We start from the raw sequence: 20562 nt of genomic DNA on the forward strand, positions 1-20562 counted from the left end.
TAGAGGGAAAACTCTTGTCTAGCTACGCAGTCCTCTGCGACTTCTTGGTACAGTATTTTCCAAACACTATTTACACGTCAAAACCCCTGCTTCCACGTGAGAGAGAGAGAATGAAAAAAACATTACTCACCGCTATGTTATTGTGGTTATAGTTCCCTAGGACGTCCTGCGTCTGACATCCCTCTCGGATATGTCAGTTGCAAGCTTACCGCATGGAGTAGGGTTGATTTGGTATTGGATACTTTTTTGTTTCCGTCTGTCTTTAAAAAAAAACTTTTAAACTTTTGGAGGTTGTGTATGCTGAAGGCCCTAGGGCGCTGACCCTGAGTGGCTCACGGAGAACACGTGATGTCATTAAAGTAAATTTTATGGTTTGGGAGAGCTGACAAACCAGCCCTCAATATATTTACATCATATATAATCTTAACTGTCGTGAATCGCAGATGTTGGGTCCTCTTATCTGAGTGGTCGGAGAGGTATGAGGCGTTAAGTGAGGATTATCTAGCCCCTAATGCTCTGCACTCACATCGTTCGACTCCGGATAATTGTTCCCAGACGATGCAGTAAGTTAATAATCTTGTTTATCTTGCTTTATAATGAAATAGACACCTGCCTCTTGTAACACCCAGCTAAAATTAAATGAATGCTGTAATTTCATGTTAGCCTGAGAAATGCCTTGGTGATCTGTCGCTAATGGTTCTCAATTAGGCCCTTGACATGTTGGCATTTTCTCTAAACTCAGATTACCTTTAAAAGTAGACTAGTTGCTTGTGATATAGATGTGATGCTATGGGCGTTAACAGTTCAGTATAGGCCATGTGCGTTTCCTTCAGTTAGTGTAGCGTGTAGCATATCGGAAGCCCCCTGTGTTCTCCTGACATGTGTGTATATGTGTGGTTGTCATTACATAATTAGACTTCAACATTGCAATGTTTTTGTTGATCCGGCAGTCAATCAGCTTTGATTCAACAATCAGCATCTATACTGCATTTATACATAGGCAATTTGAACATAGAACAAAATTAAATTAAACATGAAAGCATGGCAATTGTAGGCTATCAATTGTTAGTTAATTGTAGGGGGGTGCCAGGACTCCAAAATTTGGGCTAGTTATAATTTCTTTGCACCTTCTGGTATGAGACAATAGCTCATACAATGTCGACTGTAGACTATTAGGCCTATATTATTGTACTGAATAATCCAACCAAAAATGTGTTTAAAATGTGTATGATAATGGTTCGAATGTGAATGTGAATTTTGCAGCTGACAATTTTTGGAAATATTTCATACTTCAAATTAAGTATTGACTTCAGTAGCAGAGTAGGCCTACGGCCATCCCCATCCACAACGCCCAAGCAAGAAGCAAGCATACTTGATGGTAATAGCTCTCACCATTGCACCTAGTGGCCGGTACTAATGGAATCTCCTCCTGGGCGAATGTCGAATACAGCACTGGATCTGGTGTGACTTGGCTGAGCAGACGACTCAGAGATAACAATTATTCCCTCTCAAATTGTTTTAGCGAAGATAACAGCAGGTTGGACCATTAAACCCTGTGATGCCTGCCAGTATCGCGAGAACCCCATTCATTCATTAGAGACTCCTATACTGAACACAGGAACAGATTGTGTAACTCTAATTTTCCGGACTTCTCAATTTAACTTTAAAAAGTTCCAGCTGTGTTGGCTTCGTGGTTTCCCTGTGTTTTACGTTAGATGGCGGCTTGCTTTTAGTTCAATACAGTTTTCACAAATGGTGATTTGTTTAATTCTTTGTTTCATGTTTATTGTGAATTGTACCTTGAGTACCATAGATTAGGCTTCACCAGTAGCCTAAGAAATGTAGACACATCTTCCTAAGAGCTCATTTATTAATTAATTTAATATCAGCAAGCATTTAAATATTTCTGGAATTAAAATGTTACATGACAGATACAGTCAGAGCCAGAGCCGGTGTACGGCTCAGGATATAACTTAGATTAATTAGGTCACGATTGGGTCACGTGACGTCATGTCCGATTGACAGCTCTAACCAGACTGCTGCAACTCATTGACATTACATTGGACTGGCACCTGTGATATTCAATATTATAATAGGTCTTAAAAAAGTCCAACGCTACAGGCCACCCCTACAGGCCACCGCTACAGGCCAACGCTATACATTCGGAATAATCTTGACTCTAAAAGGCGATGTTGAGTGTTTTATGAGGTTTCGCAGAAGTGTAACCTTTGTGTTCATATTGGGGATGTTAGCTATAGTGTTGTAAAATGTAAGAAAAAAACTGCTGGCTTGATGTTTACTTGATCATAGCACTCAGACTGTTGTTCTCCTTAACTCTCTCTCTCTCTCAAATGTACCTGATTAATTAGGATTATCAATTGACTGGAAGGTGATAACCTGGTAACATAAGCCTTAAACATATGCTGATTGAATAGTAGGCTATGTAACGATAATAATAATACAACATCAGGCCTGAGACAATGTATCTTTGGTGCATGAGGTAGTTGGGTCACGTTTGATGAGATCTGGTAGGCCTAGCTATTCCATTGCTATTTGTGGGAGCTAAAGCAAATTGATGTCGGATCTTGACAGCGACCATTCAACTGGAAGGAAAATGGCCTATGACTAGAAAGAATGCCTCCCTTGTAGGACGGCCTTTTTTTTAGAAGTAATTATCTCGCAACTTGGAGAGAAAGATCCTGGAATTTCAGGCAAGCGGGAACTCTGATGATTGAAAAAAGGCAGAGTGTATCTATTTAGTTTGAAAATATGATAATTCAAAATTTGCAACACATGTAACTAGGATATTATTTAGTTTTCATTCCATTAGGGAACTAAATGACATTTTACAACAAAATCCTGTTATCCACATTTTCAGAATCTTAATGCGGAAACAATTAAGAGTATATATCAATGTTGTATGTACTTCAAATGCCTGGCTACAGAACCCACTTCTGAAATTATTACATTGCTGATCCCATACCAAACGTATGATTACTGTGAATCAAAACTATTGCAGGGAGCTGTAACTTCCTGACTAGAAGAATTTGAAAGTACCTTAGTCTTCCAACTTGATCAAACGGCATCGACGAGAACTGAAAATACATTCCAAAACCTTGCCCTGGGATTTATAATCCACAATACGCCAATTACCTGCAAATGTCTTTGTTGGTGACCTTATTGGTTTTTTCTATCGCTGAAAGCTATGGCAACAGGTGAAGGACTGCTCAGTCAGCTTGTCTGTTTGATTGAATAAAATGGCATGTCTTTGATCTATTACTGCAATAAATTGAAAGTGTCTTTCAAGTGGGTATCACCAGTAAGTCACAACGTTTTAGATAAATGGATAAATGTATAGTCCCTGCCCCGCACAGTACCCCCCTACCCGGGGGTACTGTGGAGGATGCAGACAGAGTAGTGCTGATTTTTTCCAAAAGCATGCGTTGAGTTGAAGTAGCGTACATATTGCAACAGAGCCCATATAGATTCAAGGAACGTCATTTTGCCAAATCTAACACGATTTAAGATTAGTTTACTCAAGGGGTTAATTTTTCCATCTCTACCTATACTCAGTTATTGAACGAGGTAACAGATCTAAATGGCATTTGTGTGGAGACTCATTTCATTGGTGATTCTTCATCAATAACTCGTTGGCAGTGAACTATTGGAACGAGTCAAATGCAAGAGGTGAAACACCAGTCAATCTGTCTAACTAATATTAAAATGAGCCTTCAGCGAGAGAGGGTGAGAGAGAAAGAGGACTGTGGGGGGATGGGAAATAAAAAACGATAGTCTCCCCCCCCCATAAGCCTATTGGAAGTAACTTCATAGTCACGTGACTCTTTGCCTATTCGTATCAAGCAGACTAAGGTTATCAAATATTAAATAAACACATATAGACGACGGCATATTACTTATTTTTTGAAAATGTTGATTACTGTTATTCTTCATATTAATATTGTTATTGCTCTTGAGGTTTATATTTTTTCATTGTAGCTTATATTCAATGTATTTTTTCTGGGGAGTTCACTTTTGATATCTTGCATAGGCATAGTCTATTGAGTACGTTCAGCGCGCCACACTCGGGTTACCCAACGGTCAGTATGGTAATGAAGAACACAATATACCTCGGGGATAATAGAAAGTTATTTTTCATCTCTACTGTCACGTGGCCCCTTTGTGTCCTCCGTTTTTCCAAACGGAATATTTATGATTAGGAAGGGGTACCCGCAAGGTTATATTCAGTGACATGTTGAATGTTCACTTGTTTGTTGTGTGTTTTGGCTACTTCTCGAAGTTCCTTTGTGTGGCCTATACATTCTAGGTGGAGGCCAAACATAGGACATTCAGCTAAAGGCATACATTTTGTGCAATGAAAGATTTAAGTCTTGCCTCTGCTTAGTAATTTATGGGTCTTAATAGACACTTACCGCGTCTCACAGTGTGTTGCGGAAATTTCTCAAATGTTTCATTATTGTTGTGTGCATCATGTTTAGCTGACATTATGATGACAGAAATGTTAAATTCTATATAATTATTAACACTTTACCATCATGTGCACCCATTAATTAACAGCCTATAACATATTCAAGATATAGGCCACTATGTGGTGTGTTATGTGTATTGACGCTTCATAACCTATACACTAGGCTGTGAGAAAGTTTCTACGAGCTAAATAAGTGCTATCTCTAAAATATGCCCGCATGACATTGGCCTACTTATTATTCTGAGTGGGATTTATTAACAGTTATTTCCAGTTTTCACAATCACAGCTTGCAGCATTGGAATGCAGTTCAAGTCGTCTATATGCACCCTGTAGAACCGAATTTGTGTTTACAATTAACAACCGCAAATTCGCCTCTACGGGAATATATGGGCGATTTCAATACCTCTGTGTCAGATAGAACGTAGTAGCCCATCAAGAACATCTGATAATTCTTCAATGGATGTAAGCAAACGTCTAACATTTGGAAGATGGAGAAGGAGAGGGAAGGTGGGGCCGCAAAGAGAGAGAGTGGGAGAGACGGAGCGAGATAGAAACCTGGAGAGAGAATGTTCTAGGAAACCATAAAGCGCGCGTGCGAGCGGGAATCATTTGAAGCGATTGATTTACTGCATTTACAGCCTAATAAAACTCAAACAACAAGGGGGGTTCTAATAAATAAGCCATTCTAACTTTTATGTGTCGTTTTTATTTTTATTCAATAAAAACTGACACGGCAATGATGCCTGTTATTTAGGAAGTAGACAGTTAACCTGGAGGTTCAGCTCTCAGTCTCTCTGATATAGATCGTGAGGGGGACTCCGTCTGTAATTCGCCAGGCCATTATCACTCATAGGGTCACTATACAACCATAACTGCTAATCCATTGCAACTACAGCTGCCAACTACTCCTTATTTGACCAGCAATACCACGACCTAATGCTATATTCTATTCTTCGGTTTACACAATATTAAAAATTGCAATGGCAATATTGTTGTTGTTATAACAAGTCTACAATAGGATAGTAATAGCCTAATAGCCTACTAAGCATATTAGTGTAATTATTGGCCTATTCATATCGTGAAAATTAGCATTAGAAGTATTCTATTATCATATTAGTAGCATTGTACTGGTAGTAGAATCATCTACATTGGTTTAGAATGGTTGAATTGACCCTGTGCGTAATGGTCTCCAAACGATTGGCTTGTCAATGATCAAAACGGCCCAATTAATTAGACGTGTGTTATCGTAAGAATGTTGTCCTGTTTTCCCTAAATCCTCCTTTTCTTCAGATATCTGTTATCTTATATCATTGTTAGGGTGTGATTCTGAATGCATTCTGCTGTCATGGTTTAAGAATAGAGTGGTTATCTGTACTTAACCGCAAAGTTCACACCAATTTATGCCATTGTTACTTTGTTCTGTTTGTTTTGGTGTATATTTTTCCGAGTCATGTCAGGATACCTTTGCTCTCCTCAGTCCCTGCCTGAGATGTGTGTATATATGACTGTCTGTTTCCTCACATAGCCTCCAACGGATCTTCGCCACTTTCTGCCCTATTCAATCATTTCATACTGATCTTGGTCGAAGAGCCGAGGCCTTGCCTGGAGAAAACACTCTCACACAAAGGCTACAAAAATATTCGAATAAATGTTTGGTTCCTTATCCGGTAACAACATCGCCGGCTGCCATTGGACTGCTGTGTCACGTGGTTAAAGTAACTTTACAGGGTCGCTTGCTAGTAGGAGGGCTTTATGGACCAGAAAAACGACAAAGGTAGAAAAATTATTTTTCACTCCAGAAATTAATGATCATGAGCTCGTATTTGATGGACTCTAGCTACATCGATCCGAAATTTCCTCCTTGCGAGGAATATTCACAAAATAGCTACATCCCAGAACACAGCCCTGAATACTACAGCCGCACGAGCGACACCGGCTACCAGCATCACCACCAGGAGTTGTATCCTCCGCGAGTGACCTACCAGGAGCGCCCGTATAACTGTGTAAGCATCCCCGAGCCCGAGCCCCAGACCGGCCATGGGCTCACACACTCGGGGAATCTGCTTGCGGGGAAGGCACATACATCTCCATGTGAACCCTTGCCACTGTTACCCACATCCCCTACCACCCCACCGATTGCGCCGGCTGCCTGCATCCAAGCCGCCCCGGAGCAACCCACCAGCTCTGCCTTGGCTAAGCAGCCTGTAGTGTACCCATGGATGAAGAAAATCCACGTCAGTATCGGTAGGCAATCTGTGTTGTTATTCTCTTTACTCGCTCTCCCTACCTCTCGTGCTCTCTCTTCCTCTCTTTCACCCTTATTTTACCTATATTGCCTGGCCTATAACCGGCTCGTGCTACGTACGTTGAGAGAGCAGCCCCTTTGAAATGGCACATATGATGTAGATTTACGAGTCAGCATTGGCAATTACACCCGCCATAAATTTTATAGCGGAGGCACTAGTCTGGACAGTTGTATTGCCATGTGGCTTTTTCTGTTATGTATGTGTCAGAGGGAGGAGAAAGTGAGCGAGGAAATGAGGGCTAAGGATTTTAAAAAATATATATAATTTAGAATAAATAATTCAGCTGCTCTCTCGCAGTGGAGAAAGTGCTACCCATTATAGAGCCCACGAGTCGAGTCCCTGACTGTGAAGTATTTGATTGGGGATTAGATAATAGTGATTTCATTCTCCATTCACATCGCTATTTCTTTTCATATTTCAATTCACGCCAATCTTGCTTCCCTCCTATTTCTCCTTCTTTTCCTTTCCCTTTCTCCTATCTTCTACTGACCTCTACAAACCTCTCAGCGAATCCCAATTACAATGGAGCAGACGCAAAGCGGTCCAGGACTGCTTACACTCGCCAGCAGGTCTTAGAATTGGAGAAGGAGTTCCACTATAACCGCTACCTAACTCGGCGAAGACGCATCGAGATCGCCCACACCCTGGTTCTCTCCGAGCGCCAGATTAAAATTTGGTTTCAGAACCGAAGAATGAAGTGGAAAAAAGACCATAGGCTACCCAACACGAAAGTGAGATCTTCCTCCTCATCCAACACTAGCGCGACCTCCGGGTCCAACACAGCGTCCACAACAGCCAGCACTCTCCCGCGTGCTGTGGGCTCCAACACCATGCCAGCTTCCCAGGAACTCTCTCGAGTGTCCGTAATCGAACGAGACCAGGATATTACAAGGTTATAGACACAAAATAGTATCTGACAAAGAGGATGAAAAAACAACGGATTATTTATTTAACAAAAAAATATTTTCTTTTTATATATATATATAATTGTTCCTATAGTGTTCTTGTGCGTAAACGGGTTTTTCTTCTCAGTCCACAGTTATTCAAGTATGCATGTTATATAGCATGGATTACTGCAGATACTGTGCCAACAGATTATTACGGTTATCAGGGTTTATTTATTTATTATATCATTTTTTGTTATTTTTTAGTAAGTTGTTCTGACGAATAATAATAGACATTATCAAAGTATTTGCCTGTGGCAGAATACGTAGCTGTCAGTAGACTTATACAAACACAATCGTTTTATTTATTCTCTGAAAAATAATGTTAGGGTAATCTATTTATTTAGGCTATTCATCTCAGAGGTGACAGTTAACAATAGCCAGTTTTTATTTTTCAATACATGTGAATTAGTGAAATGTTGTGATTTATTTTTCAGCACAACCTCTTATCAAGCAAAGTCAGTGAGGGTAGTGTGTTTTGTGATTACATTTTGTGATTTAGATCTATTTTAATTGATCATTGTAAAATGCAACATAATAAGTTTAGTGTTTTTGTGATAATCGTAGTGTTCAATAAAACCGTGTCGAGTAGTTTAGAATACATTTGAGTCATCTTTATTTACGTATTCAGCATAAAAACCTATATTCTATTTACATGTGACCTACACCATGTTTTGAAAATGTATTAATGTAAGAGATGGGGAACCCTTGAGAGTCCCCATTGCAAACGAAGAAGTGCTCGGACCTTAAAGTGGTAGGCCTTGGCCTATATGTCATCAGAATAACTGATTGATAACTTCCCTTAGAGTAGTTCCATTATTCTATGAGTAAGAGGGGCAGAGGGTTTTCCGAGTCATCTCACATGAATAGCCCTTTCAGAGTTCACCAAAAGGTCGAACATGTTTTCCCCAAATTCAAATGCACATTGTGCTTAGTTAAAACTTAAACTAATGACATAGAATGTGTTTGCAAACAAAGTTTGATTCATACGAGCACAGGTGACGTGTTCCAAGCAGGCTACCAACAATGTTATGGACCTGTGTGCACATTTCCATAAGCCTACGTGCAACTGTTTTGCGCATATGGACTATTAAACATAACTAGACCTATGAAAGCCTCAACAAATTGGCTATAACTTTAAAAATATGTGTATATTGTATTATGTTATTTTAAGACACATTTTTAATTGTAGAAAACAATTACAAATATTTTAATTGTAGAAAACACTGAATTCGTCTAGTTATTCTATTTAAAAAAATATTCATGCACACACAGTCGTACCTCAAATCAAACCAGCTAGTATGTCTCTTCAATCTAAAGTGATTTAAAAATGTATAGGTTAGACTGATATTAGCAGCGTTATAAAACTCACTGCAGCTTCGTAGCCTACAGATTCCCTTTCAATCTACAATTTGCATGAGTTGTATTGCAAGCCATTTTCACATGCAAATCAAACTTGATATCTTCTATAGATTATCTGTAGTGCTCAAGGGGATGACATTCCAAGCAAAAATACTTTTCAAAACTATTTACAAAGTCTGATATGACAACAAAATCATAACTGTTTTGTTATAATATGCGTATAAGTTAATAAGCAGCTAGATGTCTAGAGATTGTGGCGTTAATTGCCTGAGGCCCAAATACTGCAAGTGAGCATCACCATATAGACTGAAGTTGTAAGCCTTGATATTCTAAGTCTTAAAGGAAAATACCACTCAATATCTTTTGGTATTTGTTTCATTAGTCCACTGTTGATACATTCCCAAAATGTTTTGCATGTCAGTAATTAGGTTTTCAAGATATAGAACTGTCAAAATACAGAAAAGGTGATGATGAGGTATGATGAGTTTTGCAGTTTTTGAGTGGAATATTCCTCTAATATACATGTTCCTATCTTAGCATGGATCTCTCAGCTCTTTCTTATAGAACAAAGCGACATGGGCCTTACTGAGTTTCACTTGGCCATGACTTTCGGGGAGAGTGGAACCCCTCCAGATCCACCCACCGTTCTGGCTGCCATTATACTCCCGGACACCGGTGAGAAATGAGGGTGTATGCATACCAAAATCGCTGCCTCCCAGTGATCTGTTTTCTATGGCCTACCACTCTGTCGCCCTATAGCGCGGCTGAAAAGGGCAATCGTATTGAATTTTTATTTTCAGGCGGACGGTATAAAAGACGGGTTCAGGCAGGGGACACGTTTTCTGTGCCATTAGCTTAATTCCAGTCCGGGATGCTCGAACTTTTCAACGGCCTGACATGACCGGTCAAGGTCCCTCGACTTGTAACTTCGACTTGTGTGTATGTCTTCATGGGGTTGCCTTGATTGTGGATGTTTGTTCTACGTTAATTGACCCGTGGAGAGTGTGTGTGATGTGATTTGTTAATTGTCCTGATGCTGTAACCTATCTGTGACCTCTAACTAGAAGTATGAAGCCTAAAATCTCATTATGCCGTAATACCGTAAATGCGTCAGTAATGTCTGAAATTAATAGCCTATAACAAAGCTTCGTTTACGATTATTAACATGTAATACACCTGAGGCTATTTAAAACACAAAAAAACGTATAGGACTGTATAAAAACATACAAGGTTTATGGGGAGAAATTGGTCCTGTGCTGCAACGTCAGTTTCTAAGCACTATTGTAAGACACTTTAGATAAAAGTGTTTGCTAAATTACTGAAGTGTATTTTTAGGTCTATACACTGAGTGTACAAAACATTAGGAACACCTTCCTAATATTGTATTGCACACCCTTTTGCCCTCAGAACAGCCTCAATTTGTTGGGGCATAGAATCTACAACGTGTCGAACGCGTTCCACAGGGATTCTGGCCCATGTTGACTCAATTCTTCCCACAGTTGTGTCAAGTTAGCTGGATGTCCATGGGTGATCGACCGTTCTTGATACACACGGGAAACGGTTGAGCGTGAAAAACCCAGCAGCAGCTGCAGTTCTTGACACACTCAAACCGGTGCGTCTGGCACCTAATACCATACCCCGTTCAAAGGCACTTGAAACTTTGTTCTTGCCCATTTACCCACTGAATGGCACACATACACATTCAATGTCTCAAGGCTTAAAAAACATTATTTAACCTGTCCCCTCCCCTTCATCTACACTGACTGAAGTGAATTTAACAAGTGACATCAATAATGGATCATAGCTTTCACCTGGATTCACCCGGTCAGTCTATGTCATGGAAAAAGTAGGTGTTCCTAATGTTTTGTACACAGTATATTTAGCATTAAATCGTTTTTATTACTTTTGGTCAAATGATACATAGTACAACTAGTAGCCTAGCTTTAAATTGTGTTTTTAAAATTCAATACTGATCTCAATGTGTCATCCTCTTAGTACAGGCGTTAGCCTACCAAATATATATCCGAGCATTTTAGCGTAACAAATATATCCACTATTTTCAATGGGCCTATAGGCAGCACACGCGTACATCCATCTAGTAGGCTAAAACTTTTACAGTATCACCTCCTAATACTTCCCAAGTGTCTTTGACGGGACAGAGAGTGATATGTGTCTGTCAGGATTGTACTGAAAGGCTACATCATCGGGTTTCTGCACTGTGTTTACGTTGACATTTCTGAGCGGTCAGTGTCAGTGATGAATACACGTCCATTCCATATTCATATTGGCAAAAATTATCTATATCTATGACTAACATCATTGCATTTGCTAATGAAAAGGCTTAGTCAGAAAAGTGTTCAGGAACAATTGATAGGTTGTCAAGTTAATTTCGATGTAACCAGCAACTCCAACAACGAAAACACACAATTGTCGTGATAAGAGCCTAGAACATGCCTATTTTCTCAAATACAACTATTTTATGTAACAAATACTTTACCAAAATGATGTTTGTATTTGCTTATTCTTTTTAACTTCGGTGAATCCTTAAGGGTTTCAGAATGTCTTGAAACGGAATTAGCCTTTTTTTGGTTTTGCATCTTTGGTAAGTGAACATAGTGGGGTGTGAGGACTGCATGTTTCTGGCGGTAGGGTCAAGTCTCTGGATTTTTCTGCTGTTTGCGAGCAATTATAAATATTTAAACACCCAATGACATGTTTACTTGTTAGTTCGTGTCTGGCAACGAAAAGGGTCAGGACCCTACTTGAGACAGGGATGGACACTTTAGAGGAGAGGGAGGAGAAGAAGTGCAGCAGAGACCCCCTCAGCACTGTGGTATGGGTTATGGACCACTGGCTGTAATTGGCACCAAACTAGGCCATTATGCAGGTGCAATGGGCATGGCACACGGACAGACATTTGCTCTCAGGTCAACGAATCCTTCATTCAGATATGATGCGAGGAGTGATGAAGGATTGGATCGAACTTTGTCTTTTTGTAAAAGGATTTAGCCTATGCCTATAAACAATATGTTTTTAACTTTTAAGTTTAAATGGATTTAGTAGTATGTAGTATTTTGACTTTTCGTGTAGGCTTTTTGTGTAGGCTAGGGGCTAGAAATAAACCATTATTTCTTAAGCCTAAATTTCCCAATAGGGGTCTTTATGACGTGATATTGTCATATCTTAAACAATATATCCGTGTTCAATTCAGACAGCCTCATGTTGGCAAGCACCCTTGATAGTTGTGTGTCTATAGGCATAAGGCCGTTTTAATAGGCTGAGAAAAGTGCGATCAAACTTGCATTTAGCTCTATAGGCCAATTGGTTTAACCATACAATTACTCAAAACATTCTGCTTTGTGTAATACAGTGGGTTTATATACAGCTTTCTGTGTCGCTGCATGCCTGGAGGAGTCCCCACCCCCTGGGCTGTTTTGGAACTGTGCAGTGTCTTTCCAGCATTCCTCCTTCTCATTCTGATTTATGGCAAGTTTTGCTCTCATGTCCCTCAAAAATGCGGAACTCTTCCACAAGACATGGAATGGTTTTGGAATAGGCCAGGCTATGTGGGAGGATATATAGGCTTACAGCTGCAGCCAATGGCTTCCTAATTTACACAGCCTTTTTGTGTTAACTTTATCAAATGAGCAAGTTATTAGAATAGTTTTTTCTATAAATAGTTTACCATTTATATTTTACATTGGTAGCTTAGCTGATTCCATCTCTATTGGGAGTTCGTCGATGGTTTCATTGTGCAGGAGAGAGAGTATTATGTGCATCATGGCGGTAGTATAGGAGCCCAGGGTTGAAAGAGAGGTCGTCTGGCTATTGAACAAAAAGGGAGGCACTCTCAATGGTGATGTGTTATAAATCTAGCCGATTCCTTATTCAAACTCCGAAGCACAGCAGATGTTCCCCTCTCCCCGGATGCGTGCGCGCGCGTGCGTGTGTGTGTGTTTATTTGTATTTGTGTGTGTGCTTGTGCGTGCGTGTGTCGTTTTAGACCTCTCCCTGTAACCCATCACACGTGATGTGATGAACATTTTTTCTTTAGTCTACATGAAACAAAACTATTTGTATATTATCATGTGTTATCCGATGTACTTCACAGTGTAAGGAATCATTTTTGCGAAAGGGTGCTAGTATTTTCATATAGGTCCACAAGTCCCCTCACAAATCACATACACACTCTTAAGGAAGTTTAGCAAGTCAAATAATCTGGTGGCTGTGTCACCATGTTCTCTCAGAAAATATGTGGTCTAAGAGAATGACAGATTTATATTACGTGCTACTTTCAAGTTTACAAAATTGTAAGTTATTCGCCAATAGCCCGTTTTAAGTCATGTGATGGATGACAAATCGGATACTATTGCAAAACAAACTACTTGGCCTATCTTCAATATCTTTCCATGCCAGTTGTCCTTAAGATTATATGCCTGTAGGCTAATTAAACACTTTGGTGGAATTTTATTTAGGTCCATTTGTTAATTGTTTTATTTTGAGGACTCAATGGAATGCCAAACATAAGGAAATTCAGTCGCATGGTAGCCGCTGGTCGTTGGTATTCCCTCAATTGATCCTCTGTCCACATGTGTCTAACTCAAACTTCACACTACAACTTTGCTTGTGGGTAGGTTTATGGGTATACCATTATATTCAAAAAATGATTGTTTACATGAGGGTGGAGGTTGTGCTTCTTGAACCTTAATTCCAATTTAATACGGCTTATTAGGAGGATCCACAATTATGCCTTGACAAATAAAGTCTTGTTTGACTCTCCCTCCAGGCCCATTGGTGGAGAATAATACCCAGTCCCATCTAGTCCAATGGACAAAACATGTTACTATTTGAGGAGGAGGAGAATATCAAATAGGAAATCTCTATGTGAATGAGCAATACAGTCAGCCTATTCATCCTATCCCGTCACAGATGCAGTGTGAAACATGTCAAAGGAAAATGGCACTCATAAGATATTTCCACTTCAGATGTATGGGTGTCAACAGTAGGCCCGTGCTCTGATACATAGCTTTCCCCACACAAACAGTCATGACTGTTTCATCACCAGTGATTATTCTGTCTTGTCAAGAGATTGAATGAAGATGGTGTGTGTTCAAGGCTCCAGCAGTTACTATGACCTCATCATTAGATGGGACAGTAGGGCTTACAGGTTATGCTAATGTCTATCAACTAAGTTTATCTGGGTAACACACACACACACACATACACACACACACACACACACAGTGGTGGAAAAAGTACTCAATTTTCATACTTAAGTAGAAGTAAAGATACCTTAAAATAAAATGACTCAAGTAAAAGTGTGAATAATGTACTTAAGTATCAAAAGTAAAAGTATGAATAATTTAACATTTCTTATATTAAGCAAACCAGACAACACGATTTTCTTGTTTTTTAAATTTACAGATATCCATGGGCACTGTTCAACACTCAGACAAAATTCACAAACGAAGCATGTGTGTTTAGTGAGTCAGCCAGATGAGAGGCAGTAGGGATGACCAGCGAGGTTCTCTTGATAAGTGCATAAATTTGACAATTTTCCTGTCCTGCTAAGCATTCCAAATGTAATGAGTACTTTTGGGTTTCAGGGAAAATGTAAGGAGTAAAGAGTACATTATTTTAAATGTAAAAGTACAAGATGCTAAAAATATAAATAGTCACGTAAAGTACAGATATCCCAAAAAACGACTTAAGTTGTACTTAAAAGTATTTTTTCTTAATAAGTACTTTACACCGCTGTACACATATACAATGATAGCTTATATTTGTATATAGTCTAATAGTCCTCTAATTAACTTGCAACAAATGGTCATAATATTCCTTCATATCACACACAAATATAACAATTTAGGTCATATTTAGGTCATATACTGGTATAGGACAATGTAGGACCTTTCAGCTATCACAATAAACTCTAAACCTATAGTCAGGACATGAGATAATAGTCATGTAATAACTGTTAATGAGGCCATTTATAATGCTTATCTAGGTTAAGTGTGGATAATACCTTGTCAAATTAAAACAGTCCCACTCTTCCACCTGTATAAAAGTCCTGATGTGTTGTGAAGATAATTGTGGGTGAAGATTTCAAATGACCTAAACGCCCAATTTAAATTAGATAACTAATTAGCCGACATACATGTTTTATTATAATTTAAAACCTGTGCTGTCTTGAAACAACGATTTGCCATCCTGCGAAACGGTCTACAACGTTATCATTGGTCCAACACAACAATTGGTCTCCTCAACCGTCGGCCAACTCAAACTTTTTTATTTTACTCGGCGTTGTTTACAGCAATAGAATGCGATGGAGTCATAAATCTTACCCTGACTGCACCGAGACAGCGCCATTTGTATGCATGGTTCTAACCACTGCCCGTACCTTGCCTATTCACGTCTCCCCAGCTCGCCTCTTGCCTGCTCTCACCCTCAGGTCAATCTGTACCCTATATAGACTATCATACCATTTGACCCCAAGGAGAGTGACTGTGTTTGCCTGGGGCTGAATCAAAACGTCTTATTGATTGTTTGTATAGTCCATAAGTCACTATCTGCCTGATAAATTCACTAAAGAAATTAATAATAAACTCATTGTAACATGTGAGTATTTTGTCTTATTGACTACATGCCTATAGTTACCAGCAGCACACAGCCAGGTTGACTTATTTGAGTCAAATCTTCTTCAATATTTAATTGCAGTTTTTTTCTAATTCCTTTTTATTGATATTTCTTCTCGATGTCCCCTAGACCAGCTCAAAGGCAGGACTAGACATTATAATGGTTTGACAGGGTGAGCTAACGGCAGGCGCGAGTGATGGGAGAGAGGAGAGTAAAAATGATTTATTTTCGCCATCCCAGTTCACACAGAGTTCACGAGGAGCTGCAGCCTGCTTGTGCATGAAAGGACAGGAAAGGCTTGAGCTAGTTTAGCTCTCTGAAGAAAAACAAAATAGAAAATATCTTTGCAAATTATTACAATTAAAATGTTAGTGTAATGGTGTCATACTCTGTAAGTAATAATAAAATTATGAATAATAATACATTTATAGTTTTTTTGTCAGTGTGGTCAAGCAGAATTGAAAGTGATATGGCAGAGTCGTTTTGCTACTGAATGAAGAGATTGCAGTTTAAATAATTGTACGATATTTGCATGATTTCTTTAAGAAATCCAAGTGTTCACTTTAACAATATGATATATTTATAAACTTTTGCAAAATGTCCGAAGGCTTTGAGAAGGCACAGTTTTGCATAGAATTATAATAATTTGACATTTGAGTTCTGATAAGCTCAATGTTAGGCAAAATGCCAAGAAATGTACTTTGTTTAGGCTTGTCTTTTATGGTGTTCATGGCACATCAGTTATGAAGATTATTTAACATGGGAAATTGCTGTCAAACTTGGGAAATTGCTGTCAAACTTGCCTCTCTTTTGTCTAGGCAGAAAATACTTATGGGAAATGCATGTGCAGGGCAATAGCAAGTGCAATATCATTTCAATTTAAAATTAAGAAGTGTTTGAGTTGTGTGATTAGCATATGTAAAGACTTTTTAGAATTCATTTGCATATTGCTTCTGCATGCTTCTCCATTTAACTATTTAGCCCATACCTGTAATTTAATTTGGTGCAATGTAGGTAGGCCTATTGTCAGGGCTGTTGTTATTGTTTGACGAACTTGCTGGTATTGCTTTCCTAGTTTAAATAAACCTGCCCAGCTTGTACTTACTCACCTGTTCTATCTTGGCAACTTGACAAATCTTTAGAAATCCAAATGAGGTCTACTGATTACAACAATAATACAAATCACAGCAAAATATGTACAGTAGAAGTCAGAAGTTTAAATACACTTAGGCTAATTGACATCATTTGAGTCAATTGGAGGTGTACCTGTAGATGTATTTCAAGGCCTACTTTCAAACTCAGTGCCACTTTGCTTGACATCATGGGGAAATCAAAATAAATCAGCCAAGACCTACAAAAAAATTGTAGACCTCCACAAGTCTGGTTCATCCCTGGGAGCAGCAAAGCACCCCCACAACATGATGCTGCCACCCCCGTGCTTCACGGTTGGGATGTTGTTCTTCGGCTTGCAAGCCTCCCCTTTTTTCCTCCAAACATAATGATGGTCATTATGGACAAACAGTTCTATTTTTGTTTCATCGGACCAGAGGACATTTCTCAAAAAAGTACGATCTTTGTCCCCATGTGCAGTTGCAAACCGTAGTCTGGCTTTTTTATGGTGGTTTTGGAGCAGTGTCTTCTTCCTTGCTGAGCGGCCTTTCAGGTTATATCGATATAGGACTTGATTTACTGTGGATTTAGATACTTTTGTACCTGTTTCCTCCAGCATCTTCACAAGGTCCTTTGCTGTTGTTCTGGGATTGATTTGCACTTTAAGAACCAAAGTAAGTTAATCTCTAGGAGACAGAACGCGTTTCCTTCCTGAGCAGTATGACGGTTGCGTGGTCCCATGGTGTTTATACTTGCATACTATTGTTTGTACAGATGAATGTGGTACCTTCCAGCATTTGGAAATTGCTCCCAAGGATGAACCAGACTTGTGGAGGTCTACAATTTTTCTTGGCTGATTTATTTGAATTTTTCCATGATGTCAAGCAAAAAGAAACTGAGTTTGAAAGTAGGCCTTGAAATACATCCACAGATACACCTCCAATTGTCTCAAATGATGTCAATTACCCTATCAGAAACTTCTAAAGCCATGACATAATCTTCTGGAATTTTCCAAGCTGTTTAAAGGCACAGTCAACTTAGTGTATGTAAACCTCTGACCCACTGGAATTGTGATACAGTGAATTATAAGTGAAATAATCTGTCTGTAAAAAAATATTTGTTTCATGCACAAAGTAGATGTCCTAACTGACTTGCCAAAACTCTAGTTTGTTAACAAGAAATTTGTGGAGTGGTTGAAAAACGAGTTTTAGTGACTTCAACCTAAGTGTATGTAAACTTCCGACTTCAACTGTAGCCGAGTCTTATTTTCTATATTAATGACTGTCATTGCCTCTTTATGACTGTATGACCTCTATGGGTAAAGGAATATTTCCTTCTGTTTATATTGTGTTTTATTACATTTGCATTATTGTAATGGGGCAGATGTTTGACTATGTATGACTGATGTCTCAGGCCATTACTAAACTAAATATTGTAGAGGGATATCTGTAAACACACCATTCCACCATTCCCATCCAAATGTAAGACAGGGAACTATATTGTGTTTATTTTTCTGGCAAATGTGAAATAAATGCAATTTAAGTTTTTCAAGGTCTATGGTTATGCAAAGACAGAAAACATCCCTGAGTAGAATTGAATAATAATTATTTTTGCACTTTATATCAACAAAACATCCTTCAAACCACTTTAGGGACTAAGAGAGTATCCCATTCTCTTCAGTGTGGAGGCTCCAGACATTCTCTTCAGTGTGGAGGATACAGACATTCTCTTCAGTGTGGAGGCTACAGACATTCTCCTCAGTGTGGAGGCTACAGGCATTCTCTTCAGTGTGGAGGCTACAGGCATTCTCTTCAGTGTGGAGGATACAGACATTATCTTCAGTGTGGAGGCTACAGGCATTCTCTTCAGTGTGGAGGCTACAGACATTCTCTTCAGTGTGGAGGCTACAGACATTCTCTTCAGTGTGGAGGCTACAGACATTCTCTTCAGTGTGGAGGCTACAGACATTCTGTTCAGTGTGGAGGCTACAGGCATTCTCTTCAGTGTGGAGGCTACAGACATTCTCTTCAGTGTGGAGGCTTCAGGCGTTTTCTTCAGTGTGGGGTCTATAGGTGTTTCCATTTACCTAACATTGTGACTCAGGGGGTGGAAGGCAAGCTATATGCGGCATGAAATCTCCCAAATATGTACACAATAGTTGTATGAAAGTGGCAAAGCAGGGTAGCTTGTCCTCTAACTGTGGTGTTGGTTCAAGGCCCTGGATGGAAAAAAGTATTTCTAAATAACCTAACTAGAATGATTTGTAAAATGTGAAAATGTCTGCAAATACAATGGTTATTTTCTTCTGTAATACAATTTTTACAGAAATTGTGTGCGAAGCATTGCGTTGCATCATGTCACCAAAATTGACTGATAGTCCATAATTTCTGGTTTTGTATATGTAACCTCAACCCTATGTGTTTTTCTCCCCTGCTTTCTATCTCCCTAGGAATGTCACCTGAGAGGCAAAGTGAGGTGGATCCTGTTCAATGACAAAGACAGCAGATGAGCCTAGTTCACCTGTTCCTCTTGGACGGCCACAGGGATGGATGCTGTGAGGAACCTGGCTCTTGGGCTCCACCTTGATATGATTCTCTAAGGGAGAATATGACTGCAGCAGCACTTCACTCAGTGCTCTGACAAGGACCTAAGTGTAGAAGCTATGGCCTGCACCAACCTCACTCCTGCAGCAAATGGTGCATCCTCTGATCCCCTATCGTAAACAGAGCTTCAGCGTTGAGAAACAAGAGGAGCAAACAAGGCTGAACTCTAGAGCTTAAGGGGGGATCGTTGTTGGATCAGCAGTGATTACGAATTAAGTGATGTTGTCCGTAAGCACATTAGGTTATGATTAGTGAGGGCCGGTGAGAGCAGAGTGCTACACCTCTGAGGACTGTTGTGGAGCCGGCATGCTAGTGAACTCTCCAGCGCCACGGATCCTTACCTGTTCCAGTCGGGTTAATATGATATGTGATGCTACAGTTGGGACATTGATAGAAGCCTCTCACTATGACAAGTACCTCTGATAAGATTGTTTTGAGGACACACACACACAAAATATTTAGCTATTTTGCAAACTACCAATATCCAGAGGCACATTGTGATTCCTCAAGTGAGTTGTTTTCTCATTGCTAAAGTAGATGAATGCATTAATTGTATTTTGCTACAGTGTATAAAGATATTCATATTGAATACTGAAACAATTTATATGTTAAACATATGTATATGTGTTTTATACACCTGTGATAATGACACAGCACCAAATATTATGGAAGCCATAAACAATGGAAAAAACAGATTGAAATTAAATTTGTTGTACAGATTGTGAAATTGTTTATTAAATGCTTTAATATGAGAGTTGATGGTATTTCTCTAGTTTGTGTCTTTTGAACTGAGCAATGTAAATGTGATGCATGTTCAAATTAGAAATGCAAATAATAAGATTACATACTGTGAAAGAGAGTGATTCATTACCAGTGGCAAATAGACAGTCTGTGTTCCTTGTTGTATGGAAAACACACTAAAAACATTCAAACACATCATTTCCTAGTCCATAATTTCAATGTGAATCATTCCCAAATTAGGAGAAAGAAGCGAGCCATGCCTTTGTCAGCAGACTGCTGTGAGATCAACACCATTTTTCTTGCAAATCAAATCAAATGTTATTAGTCACATACTTCGTGAACAACAGGTGTAGACACAGTGAAATGCTTACCAA

At 39.2% G+C, this 20562-nt stretch overlaps 1 protein-coding gene and 1 long non-coding RNA gene across 2 annotated transcripts in view; both read left to right on the forward strand.

Moving 5' to 3' along the window:
• LOC116374219 (uncharacterized) overlaps positions 1-20386 on the forward strand; it is a 34988-nt gene extending 14602 nt beyond the window's left edge. Inside the window, exon 2 of the long non-coding RNA XR_004210052.1 lies at positions 19294-20386. This is a non-coding gene — a long non-coding RNA (uncharacterized LOC116374219). The remainder of the gene's footprint in view (positions 1-19293) is intronic.
• Positions 4902-8341, forward strand: LOC109875919 (homeobox protein Hox-C4a). The gene is made up of 2 exons (XM_020468356.2): positions 4902-6730; positions 7300-8341. Exons 1-2 carry the CDS (start codon positions 6292-6294, stop codon positions 7689-7691), a joined length of 831 nt encoding a protein of 276 aa, XP_020323945.1. The 5' UTR covers positions 4902-6291; the 3' UTR covers positions 7692-8341.
• Positions 20387-20562: the final 176 nt, after the last annotated feature.

This window comes from Oncorhynchus kisutch, linkage group LG5 (genome assembly GCF_002021735.2).
Source record: "Oncorhynchus kisutch isolate 150728-3 linkage group LG5, Okis_V2, whole genome shotgun sequence".
Classification (NCBI taxonomy): domain Eukaryota; kingdom Metazoa; phylum Chordata; class Actinopteri; order Salmoniformes; family Salmonidae; genus Oncorhynchus; species Oncorhynchus kisutch.

What these genes read in the sequence shown, in the direction of transcription:
- LOC109875919 (XM_020468356.2), top strand. Translation starts at nt 6,292, where the DNA reads ATGATCATGAGCTCGTATTTGATGGACTCTAGCTACATCGATCCGAAA. An exon ending in GAAAATCCACGTCAGTATCG is followed by an intron (nt 6,731 to 7,299) that starts GTAGGCAATCTG and finishes CAAACCTCTCAG; the next exon opens with CGAATCCCAATTACAATGGA.